The sequence below is a fragment of the Marmota marmota genome, unplaced genomic scaffold (assembly GCF_001458135.2).
Source record: "Marmota marmota marmota unplaced genomic scaffold, marMar, whole genome shotgun sequence".
NCBI classification, from domain to species: Eukaryota; Metazoa; Chordata; class Mammalia; order Rodentia; family Sciuridae; genus Marmota; species Marmota marmota.
In genome coordinates, this window is record NW_025999949.1 from 12,335,708 (window position 1) to 12,348,366 (window position 12,659).

Here is a 12,659-nt window from a genome sequence, read left to right on the forward strand (position 1 = left end):
CAGGGATGAGAGGTGGGAGGGAAAGGGAGAGAGAAGGGAAATTGCATGGAAATGGAAGGAGACCCTCAGAGTTATGCAAATTATTTTTAATTTGATGCAACTAGGTATTTTTTTTGAAAGAGAAATTAATAGTGTCTCTGTACCTATGTTCTTTATTCACCAAGGGGGAAAATTTTTTTCTCAGTTTGTATCTCAAAGGAAAGTGCCAAAGTATTCATCCTGAGAATAATTACCTTATGTTTAGAATTTTATTTATTTAAAATTATATCCCAGGAGACACAATAACCTTTTTATTGCTTGGGAATGCAGATGTCTTTATCTGGTCTTTTCCTCATGCAGTTCTCTCCTCAACCATTGCTTTCTACCTCAGCCTCCTTGACTCCAAACAAATAATTCTTCATCAACCTTACTTGACTTTTATATTTACAAATATAATAGATAATTTTCTGTCTTTTTCTTTCTTTTCATATCCATAGTCACTATTACCTAGAAGTGAATTTGAATTCACCTTAAATTCATTCACTTACTTTTTTGGAATTCAACTTCTATTCTTTTCCTAATGTTTTGTATAGATTTTTATATTATTATTTTATTTATTTCTTCTTCTTCTTTCACTTGATTTTATAATTTTGGTGTTCTGAGTTCCTAGCTAGTTTTCCTAATATTTTATTCTATTATATTCCTTCTTCCATTTTTATATACTACTTATTTCTTTTTCTATCTGTTCCTGCAGATCTCTGCTGAATTCTAAACCATAGGCCTGAGTGTTTACTGCATATCTCTACCTGGTAGTCTATAGGTACATCAGACATAGATTATCCAAAATACTCAAACCTCAGTTGAATTTGTATCTATCCCCATGTTCCTGAAAGGCTGGATTTACACTATCATCCACCTAAATTCCCCAGTCAGGAGACTAAAATTCTTCCTTTTTAAAAAATTGCTTCCTTATACCCAATCCATCAAACAGCCCAGCCAAGGCTCTATCTTACATTTATTTTTCAGTTTGGCTTTTTTTTCTTGCCTACCACCATATTTGTTGACCTGATTCATCTCTCTCTTTAGAATTACAACAGCTTCCTCTAAAGATAGTCTAGATTCTACCAATTTGTCCTCTCAGGGAAAATATCTAATCATAATGTGTTCACACATAAAATTCTGTATTTGTTTTACATTGCCTAAAAGATAATGCTCAACTCCAGTACAGATTTCATGACCAGACCTCTGCAACTTTTCTGATCTCATCAACTCAAAAACTATAGTTCTTTGTATTTCTAGGACTTTGCTTATCCAATTCCTTCTCCCTGAAATGCCATTTACCCTTCTACATTTATATAACTTTACTTACATTTTTAAGATTCATCACTGCCCTCAGGAAATTTTCCTGGAAATCCCAGCCTGAACTTTGTTTCAGCTACTCAATCTTCTCTAGTATCCATAGCAACCTTTGCTTATTTCTATTTCCCTTCTCATATTACATTTCAATATTCATTCAGGTGTCATTATTGACCATTAATATGTAAGCTAAAGACTGTTCCTTATATGGTACTTCATGCCTGGAATTCAGCACATGCTAAATATTCCATGAATGCTGAATTACTAGTGGTTCTTTTGATTATGAAAATAGGAGAGATACATGTGCAAACTAATTTGTACCTTGGTGTTCTGATTAAAAAAACAGCTTAATTTGCATTTGGGGGTTTTAAAATCATATGTGAATATGAAAAAAATGTAAGAAAAATATGTGTGATAGCAAATATAAATATGCATGTATTGTACATAAGAGAATTGGAATGATAGTAAAATATTGCTTGTGATTTTTTTTCAGGTGCTAAACTGGGGGGATTATGTTCAATTTGATAGATAGTGAAGGATCAATTTTGTTCGTTTTACTTTTCCTTATTTTCTACTAAAATGCTGGTATTCTTTATTGTTGAGAAATTTATATAGATACATATTATATGTTTGAATCCTTGATCACTAAAGATATAGAAAAAATCGTTACATATAGAAAACTCATTACATACATATTTTAGGTATCTTATTGGATATTGTACATGATAATACTCTTAATTCGTCACAAGTTCCCCTAATTTTTTTTTTATTTTAGTATTCAGATTATTTATCAAAGGGTTCTCAATATAGTTCAATGCTGCTGTTGGTTTTAAAAATCTACAAAGCCAGGAAGACAAGCAAAAATGTTAGCTGACATTTGTAAAACCTAAACAATCACTGAAGAAAAACGAAACAAAACAAAACTATATTTTAAATATACTCAACCTTAAATAGCATTTAGAAATGCATTTTTACTTTTACTTATCTAATCAGAAAATATCCAAAATAAAATCAGAAATCTATGAATTAAATTTTTAGTTTCCATGGAATTCTGATATGAATGATTTATTCTGAATATAGTTTCTTGGGAAGCAGTTACATGGGCATCATCTATTGATAACTATTTTGCAATCTTCTTAATTTTTTTATTCCAATTCAATTTTATTTGTATCTACTGTTTTTCTGAGCAGTCTACCCATGCTAATGTCTTTGTTATTTACCTTCATATTAAGTGCTGCTACATTCCCTCTGGCAATGTCAAAGTAATCTTCACACTGTCAATTTCATTGGAATGAATTCTATTAACTTTCTAAAGATGACGTCTCTTCTGTTTGCCATTTGCTATGAGGCTGACTACTTCTACATGCAAGAAAAATGCTTTATGCTCCAGGGTCTGAGACATAGACTTATGGAGTTTCTAAACAGTTCAGGGTTTAATCTTTGGCATAGTATTTCCAATCATGGAGTTCTTTCTTATCAGTTTCAGAGGTCAGGCTTTTTGCAGCCTTAGCAATTTTTCAGACTTTTTTTTTTTTTTTAGGTTATTTTCTTTCTCAGAGAAGCTCTAATGCGTATCTTCTCCTCAAGCTATCTTTCCCTACCAAAAAATAATATACTGTACCATAATCCACACAAATACTTTCCACAACCTTCTGCATTTAAGTAAGATTTGGAACTCATTTTTTTTCTTCCTTGTTAGCTACAGCATATTGTTGCCACAATGAAATTTTATGATTACATATCTCAGAACTCATTAATCTCTTCCAATTTGAATTTTAGTATTTTCTATAATAAAGTTATTCAGTATTTTAGATTTTTGCATAAAAACATTTGGCATAATGTAGCCCCTCTGGTAATCCTATTAAGTGTACATATCTAAGAATGACAACAAAGTGAGAAATTCCACATAAATTCTGTGGTGTTCTATTATTTCCTCTCTATATAATAATTTTCCTGATGTACTATGTAGTCAAATTATAACTAATTAGAAACTAAAGTTTTAATTTAATTAGAACATTTTAGGTTAACTCAGTCATAAATAATTACATGAAAACAAATGTATGACCCATATTTTCAGTCTTTTTTTCTTTGGAGAAATTTCTTAAATTTTTTTTCTGCCTTTATGAGTATAATTATAGCAAATGCAAATTAATTTATGTTTAATTATTTAGAATCTTGCACTCATGAATAAAGAACAACTTAGGTGTAAGCAGGAAATAACTTGTAAAGGGAGGTATAGTGAAGGACGAACTGACTGTAGCTATGGCCTTATTCTGTGCTTAAGAAAAAAAAAATCTAGTAAGATTACTTCTTTGTCATCTGCCTCATTTTCTACAGAAGAGATCTAGAACTGTCTGACTGGTTTGGGCCTTTGTTTATTTGGTTGTGTTCCTTTTGGACAAATAGTGTTTTTTTTTTTTTTTTCTAATTATTATTGGTGCTTTTTAGTGAAACATTAGTATTCATTTTGAAATAATTACAAAAGCATGGAATGTAAGCAAATCATGTTTTTTAAATCCACCTTACAAAATAAAGAAAATGTGATGTTAAAAACAGATTTTTATCTCAGTGAAAAATAGATTGATAACAGGAAAGTTTACTGTTTTGTTTTATTGCTAAATTCCCAGTGTTCACTGTAGTAGTGGGGCACATTAAATGATTAATGATAAAAGCTTTTGCAACTTTTGCATGAGAAGTTACAATGTAGAGTAAAAAAAAAACTGAATAATTGAGTGCATACATGAGTTGTTCACTTCTAAGTGAGGTTCTGAACATTCTTTTCCATGTGACTTTCAAAATAAATCACTATGAGATTCTATTGAAAATATTTGTAAGTGAACAAAATTAAGTTTATTTCAAAAACATGCTAAATTTGTGTGCAGTGAATGCCATTAGAAATACAAGATGAACAAGATATGGAATCTTCTCTCAGGCTGATTACAGTGAAATGAAAGACAGACTATGTAAATAAATAAAATTTCGAGTAGAGAAAATGTACTTCAATAAAAATGTATAGTAAATTCATGTTGATATCAATACTAAAAGAGCTGAACAAAATGGTTTCAGATTAAACTAATTAATTATATAGAAGACTGTTTGATTGGTTTCATTTAACTCTTTCTCAGATCTAGTGCTGAAATAATTTGTATTTTTTCTAGAGCCTGACTGTGGACTCAAGGACAGAGCATGCAGACAAAATTTAGACGTTGGAAGTATTAGTCATGTTACTACAACTCCTTAGACCATCAAAATAAAAATTGAAAAATTTTTGAAATACATGAATTAAATGAAAAGCTAAAGTTTGGAACTCTCATATAGGTTCAGATAAAACTTTCTTTTTTAGAAGAAATAACTATTTTATAAGCAAGATCAGTATGGCCTATATGAAACATACAATCTGAATCCATTCCGAATTTTGAAAGCAATGGATAACTACATTAATGTACTAAATAAAGGATGATCAGGATTTTTCAAGAGCTTTGATTTATAACTTTCTGAGGGCCTTAGGATTATTGAGGATCTAATGAAATTATGGAATCTTAGCTCATGAAAAAAAATTATGATCCTTTAACTTTTGTACATTTTGAGAAGATTCATAGTCCTTTGAAATCTTAAGACTACCATATAGAATCTTTCATAATATATCTTTCTTAATATCATCAATACCAGCTTTTAACCATTGTTTTACATTTATAGAAAATTTTAATTATTCTTTAATCATACCTATACAGACTGGTGGGCTGGGCTGCCAGAAGTATCGATTTTCTACCTGAATGCAGGTTATTCTTTCCTGTCCTTGAAGTTCATATCCAGGGTCACATTGAAAAACCACAGTGTCCCCAGGTTCTCTTCCGTCTCCATTTCGAGTCCCATTCATGGGAATGCCTGGGTCACGACATGCAGTGGCAACTGAACCTATAAAGGGACCAAAACAAAACTTGAGTTTGGATACTAACAAAATAAGTTTTGAAGCTCCAAACTCCAAAGTTTAAAGTTTAGAACCTTTCACAAAACTGTGTGCTTTTAGAATAACTTAAAACATGTTTAGATAAAATTTTAAATGTCTGCCCAACTAATTAATCAATTTAATTAATAAATAGTTAAATTAATTAATTTGTACTGGTAATTGAATCCCGGGGCACTATATCACTGAGCCACATCCTAGGCCCTTTTTATTTTTATTTTTGAGACAAGGTCTTGTTAATTCATCAGACTGGCTTTGAAGTTGCATCCTCCTGCCTAGGCCTCTTTATAGGTGTATACAACTGAAGCTGGCTACAATAAATTATTAACATACAAATTATTAACAAATTATTTATTTGTTTCACGTTTTATAGCATTTTAGTGATTAAACATTAGAGTTTCTCAAAATCATTACATGTTCTGAGAAAGACACAGTGAAGGAGTTGAAAACTACATGCTGTGAGAAAATATTTGTTTGGGAGATAACTCATGAAAGACTTGTAATAGAGTATATTAAAAAAAAACTCTCAAAACCAATTTAAAAAAGAAATAGGAGCTGGGCACAGTGGCGCGTGCCTGTAATTCCTGAGGCTCTGGAGGCTGAGGCAGGAGGATAGCAAGTTAAAAGCCAGTCTCAGCAAAAGTGAGGCACTAAACACTCAGTGAGACCCTGTCTCTAAATAAAATACAAAATAGGGCTGGGGATGTGACTCAGTGGTCAAGTGCCCCTAATTTCAGTCCCCAGTAGCTGCCCCCCCCACTTCTGTAAATAAATAAAAAGGAAGAAGGAAATCAATAATGGGACCAATTATAAAGTGGACAAAAGACATTCCGAAGAAATCATATCAAACAGCACATGCAAAGCTGTTCAACATCATTGACAATCAAAACCACAATAAGATATTACATTTATATCAGATTTGCTGAATTACTTTTTAAATAAATAGGTTTATATGACAACACTAGATTCTGCCAAGATTATGGAGAAAACTTCATCCTGATAAATTGTTGTTGGGAATGTAAACTGGTACAGCCACTCTGTAAAGGACTGTGGCAGTTTCTTGCAAAACTAAGTTTGTGTTTGCTATAAAACCCAGAAACTGCACCCCTGGGAATTTATCCCAGAGAAAATGATTAAACTGTGGTGAATCCATATTCAGCAATATAAATGAATGATCCCCATCCATACTTTGAATGGATGTCAGGGAAATTGTGCTGTGTAAAAATAAAATATCAAAAGTTATATATTGTTTGATTCCTTTAACATTCTTGAAGTGACAAAATTATAAAAGGGTAAAATGGATTGGTGGTTGCTCACCATTGAGCACATAGGAAGATTGAGGAAAGAAACTAGCTATAATCAAGTAGTATGAGGGGACCTGGTGATGGAACTACTCTGAATCTTGGCAGTAAGGGTAGTTACAGAAATATACCAAGGACTAAATAAACACATACCTGGCACATGTGTGTGCATGCAAAATTGATGAAATCTAAATAAGGTTAGGGAATTGCATCAATATAAGCTTTCTGTGTAATGTTGTACTGTATCTATGCAAGATGTTATTATTGTGGGGGAAAACCTGGTAAAAGGTCTACAGAGTCTTTCTTTATTTTTTGTAGAAGAGTGCAAAAAACTACAATTCTGTAAAAATAAAAATCATTAGAAGAGAGTACTATGAGACTATTTTAAAAAAACATTATTTTTCTATGCACATATATAACACACTATCCAATACAATTAATATCAATTATTCAGATTAACAGAACACAAATATTTTAAAATACCAGAATGCAGAATGCATGTAGTTTCAAGACAAGGAAGCCATTAAAATTTACATTTAAGCTACTATTAAGCTACATTTACAAATGAAAGATCCAGTGCTTGTGAAAATTATTCTTAATAGTTTATTAAACCATTTTTAATAGTCATTAAAATAATGTCTTGAATTGCTGGATTAATGACACATGAGCAATATTCACTCACTCATTTATTTATTTACTAACTCAATATATGCCAGACATTGTAGTAGGTACTGAGAATACAAAGAAATGAGTGAAAACAATAGAATTGAAGAGTCTTCAGTTTTTATGGATTGGTCAATATAGCAATAATCTGAAAATCTATCCATCAAGCTTGTTGCCACTCATCTATCTAATACACATATATAACAAAGAAACCGGAGAATGTCTGTAGTTTCATAGTGTTCTGACTTGAGTTATACGGTAATCAAGAGGACTTAACAACATAAAGCTGAATAATGAGACTACCTGCCAATTTTAGTGGAGACTATATATATATACATTTTTTTTAGCATTCTTAATGCAGTTAATAGAGTTAATGCCTAAAAAAACTGAAAAAAAAAATATTGGCAAGATATTAAACCTAACTCTGCCTCAAAGCAGTAACAAAAAAGTGAATGTCTATGTTTATGTAGATATACATACATATATTTGTGTCTACATTTTTTTTAAGGAATTTACCTTGAACAGTCACCTTTTAAGGGAAAAATGTTACATTTTAAAGAATTAATTTTAGTATTACTTTTTTTGAACAGTTGCAAAATGTAGCTTCATTTACCATTTTGCTTATCATTTAATGAAGCAAAATCTAGTTAGTTTCCTAACTCCTATTCTAGCAGGATGATCTTTTAATAATTAAAAGACCTATAGAGTTTGCTTCTTTTACTAAAATTGTAGAATTCCTGAGCAATGATCCAGGACTTAGAAAGTATAATTTCTTTAATTCTCATAACAAACCTATGAGTCAAACGCCATCATATTCTTATTTTAGACTAACCTGTTAAGTAACCTACCTTAACTTTTACAAAAACTAAGAACAAGGATTTAAAGCTTAGTATGTCTGATTTCAGAACTGAACCAAAACCACTGAATTTTACAGAAGACTATCTTCTTCTACCTGTAAGTATCTCAGAAATTCAAATTCTCCCCCTTTAGATAATAATATAAAATAATAAGTCCTATTAAGACACGTTGGAAGGTAGAAATTACATCCATAAGTAGAAAAACTATAGGTGACATAAATGCAAATCTACCTTTAAAAATATTCATTCTATCCTCCATTTTAGTTATTTTTGAGAAAGTTGGTCTCAATGATTAGAATAGCAATTGGGCCCTTACTAGAGAATAGGAAGGGAAGTATAGGGACTTGGTTTTACAATTCTGGGGAATTTTGTTTGTTCATAACTATTAGTGTTCCTTAGAAGAGAACTAAGCAAAACATCAGGCATTACAGGATCTGAGCAGATAAGGATTTTTTTATGAAGTGTTTGTTGTCATCAACTCAACCATTATGATTTGTTGATTTGCTCTGGAATTTTTTCCACCAAAACTAAAACTGACCTTTGATTGCACTTACAATACGTAATTAAAGAATGTTGTCCTACATGCCAGATTTACATTAAGAATATTTTCACTGGAAAGAAGTATGTAAAAGATATAGAGATTGTTATTTAAATAGAAGTAACATAAAAGATTACTAGAAAACTTCATTTTTAAGGGTCTATGTACCATGTCCTTCTGTGCCGAACTGTTATGTACCCCCAAATTGCTAAGTTTATGATGAACATTTTCCAAAACTAAAAATGTATGTATGGTGATATTAGGAAAACATCAGGATGAAAGAAATTGGTATCATCATGTTTTAACTATGAGGGGAAAATGAGTTTTTGCTTTACTGTTAGATTTTCTAGGCTTAATGACTTAAAGCAAGAACAAATAGTTAAAGTAAGAAGGCTTTCATATAACATCTAATACATAGTATGTGAGAATATACATTTACCTTTAGTCCTAGTTGACTTGAAAAAAAAGATATGGCAAACCTCTGATGTTCCTTTTTTTTTTTTTTTCCAATCTCAATTAGTAAGCAAATTAAGAGTAAGATTTCAAAGTGCAACAGAAAATGATGGTGTTTAATGAAAAACCAAATAAGATTTTTACTTCCTGGAATTACTTGAGTTCTAAAAACAATCACTAAAATACATAAAAAAATTACTTGGTGTGAAAATTGTCTGATTTTCTTATTCAAAGTTTGGACTTCATACTGATTATATTCTGTGTTTGTGGGAAGAAAAAAATACTAATTTCAGCACCAATCATTATTCTTTTCTGTATTAAATAGAAACTATAGCCAGTGAAGACACAAATAACCATTTAAGGAGCTATATTGCATATAATTAACAAAATATATAATCCTAATTTGAATTTTCTTTTTGTTGTTATTTATAATTCTAGATTTTGATCCTTTATCTTTATCTTATCTGATTCTGGTATAATATATAGGATCTCTCTCTCTCTCTCTCTCTCTATATATATATATATATATATATATATATATATATGTAATTATTTTATCAATTACTGTAAACATAACAATAAAAAGTATATAACAGAAAATATGCATTTTACATATACTGGCCACCAGTATATTAACATCAATAATTTCTGCTTTGTTCTAAATTTCTTTAGTTCAAATTGCATCAGAATAAATTAATGGAATATTAGTATCTTTGTTCTATTAGGTTTAATTGTTCTGTTTATGCTTCCTTTTTCCTGACATAAATGTGTTGAGTAAGCACAAATTCCAACAAAGATAAAAGGACTTAATAATCTTGCTTTCTAATCTATAATCATGTCATAAAAGGAACATTCTGAAAAGTGAAATGGTTTATGTGCTCTAACAACCAAATATAATTTGAACTTGACTCTATATTCTATGAAACTGAAAATAAAAATTGGACACATTTCTTGCTTTCTTCACCTCACAAGGACAAGGATTTTAGTCTAGAATGGGAATTTCCAAGTAGCTAGTCTGTTCTACAGCTGTGATTTCCACTTCATATGCCAGCTGATTATTAATAAAAATGACACTCATGGGGCAATGGTATATAAATAGAAGTGTACGTAGATAGTTTATATTGTTAATAAGTAATATGTATCAGCCACCTCTTGCATTTGCATACTTTGAGCTGTATCTCATTTACTTCACAAGAATACTATTATTATACACATTTTCCAATGAGTAAACTGAGGCATAAAAAGGCCGAGAAAATTCCTCAATATCATACAGATGTTTAGGGTAAAGTGGGAATGCATACATGTCAAGAGCCATCTGTGGGCTGTGTGTGGACTATCGTGCATCTCAGCCTAATGAATAGGAGAATCTGGTGTCTGGGAACTTCCAGTGGACATTTCCTCTGTGTAAGACTGGTCAGAGACATTGTGAGCCCTATTCAGCTCTGCCTAGTCCCACACAGCATCAGTGATGGGGTGACTTGCTGCAGTTGTACAGCCCCTCTGAGATGGGTGTGACCTGCCAAGATGTCAATGAACCTACTGACTACAAGACATCACAAAGCAAGACTCCACTCCTGAACCTTATCCCTGCCTCTGACGTACCTCCTTAAGTAAACCACAGGAACCATTTTCTAATTGCCTATCTCCAGCTGCTCTGTGGACTGGACCTTTCAGGGGCTTCACCTTTTTAAACTATCTCTGTGACTTTGTCTTGTGTTCTTCAATAATTATTCTAGACTTTAATTTCTTAGATGGCTTACACCCTTCTTGGCAGGAAGAAGAAACAACTAATAAGAGGCTGGCTGTCTCCCCATACGTAGAGGAGACTACATCATTATTTCTTCTTAAATAAAAGTGACATGGTCTTTCAAAAAATTCCACCAGAAAACTTCTAGAACTAGTAAAAAGTGAGTTCAAATTCAGCAAAGTAGCAGGATATGAAAATAAACACCCATAAACCAAAGGCATTTCTGTATATTAGTGACAAATCCTCTGAAATAGAAATGAAGAAAACTATCCAATTTACAATAATCTCAAAAAAAAAATACATGGGAATCAGCTTAACCAAAGAGGTGAAAGACCTCTACAATGACGCTAAAGAAAGAAATTAAAGAAAACCTTAGAAGATGGAAAGATCTCCCTTGTTTTTGGATAGTCAGAATTAATATTGTCAAAATGACCATACTACCAAAAGTACAATACAGATTTAATGCAATTCCAATCAAAATCCCAATGACATTCCTCAAAGAAATAGAAAAAGCAGTCATGTGTAGGTATTCTGACCATGGAAATGTACAGGGAAGCGTTCCTCTGGTGAGCAAACTCCTGAGGGGTAACAGGTACTGTGTTTTCCACTTTTGGAATGCCCAGCAGTTTATTCTTGAAGCTAGTAAGATAACTAATACAGGTGCAGTATTTAGTTACTATGGTGATGTCCTTTGTGAGAAGGCTATGTGCTATTATTTATCAGCCTATATAAATAATGCTTTGCAATTTGGCCTCTCTACCATCTTTCTTTCCTGCCTCTGCATCTTGACTCTGTGTCTCCTTTTTATTTTCCTTATATCCATGAAATTCATCTGGAAAAATAAGAGACCCAGAATAGCTAAAGACATCCTTAGCAAGAAGGGTGAAACAGGCAGCATCATTATACCAGATCTAAACCGTACTACAGAGCAATAGTAACAAAAACAGCATGGTAATGGCACCAAAGTAGACTTGTAGACCAATGGTACAGAACAGAGAACACAGAGACTAACCCACATAATTACAGTTATCTTATATTAGACAAAGGCAGCAAAAACATACATTGGAGAAAAGATAGTCTCTCCAACAAATGGTGCTGGGAAAACTGGAAATCCATTTTCAACAAAATGAAATTAAACCTCTATCTCTCAACATGCACAAAACTCAACTCAAAGTGGATAAAGGACCTAGGAATTAAACTAGAGACCCTGCTTCTAACAGAAGAAAAAGTAGGCCCAAATCTCTGTCATGTCGAATTAGGCCCAGACTTCCTTAATAAGACTCCTATAGTGCAGGGAATAAAATCAAGAATCAATAAATGGGATAGATTCAAACTCAAAATCTTCTTCTCAGCAAAAGAAACAATCAATGAGGTGATTAGAGAGCCTACAGAATGGGAGAAAATTTTTACTACATGCACATCAGATAGAGCACTAATCTCTAGGATATATAAAGAACTCAAAAATCTAAACACCAAAAAAAAAAAAGAGCCCAATCAATAAATGGGCCAAGGAACTGAACAGACACTTCTCAGAAGATGATATACAATCAATCAACAAATATATGAAAAAATGTTCAACATCTCTAGCAATTAGAGAAATGCAAATCAAAACCACTCTAAGATTTCATCTCACTCCAGTCAAAATAGGATCTATTAAGAATACAAACAGGGCAGAAGAGGAGCAGCGGCCTGCTGAGAGGCAGAGCTGCCCCCTCCCCCTGCGCCGGCAAGGTAGACGGAACTGTGACCACCCACAGAGCAGGCCCAGCGGCCTGCTGAGGGGCAGAGCCGCCCCCCACCC

General features: G+C 32.3%; 1 protein-coding gene across 6 annotated transcripts in view; it reads right to left on the reverse strand.

The window, feature by feature from the left end:
- Positions 1 to 12,659, reverse strand: part of Csmd3 (CUB and Sushi multiple domains 3) — a 1,105,037-nt gene that overhangs the window by 248,474 nt on the left and 843,904 nt on the right. For all 6 annotated transcript variants that reach the window (XM_048802035.1, XM_048802036.1, XM_048802034.1 and 3 more), the window contains one exon: positions 5,059 to 5,250. In XM_048802035.1, the coding sequence (XP_048657992.1) occupies positions 5,059 to 5,250 (192 nt within the window). The remainder of the gene's footprint in view (positions 1 to 5,058; positions 5,251 to 12,659) is intronic.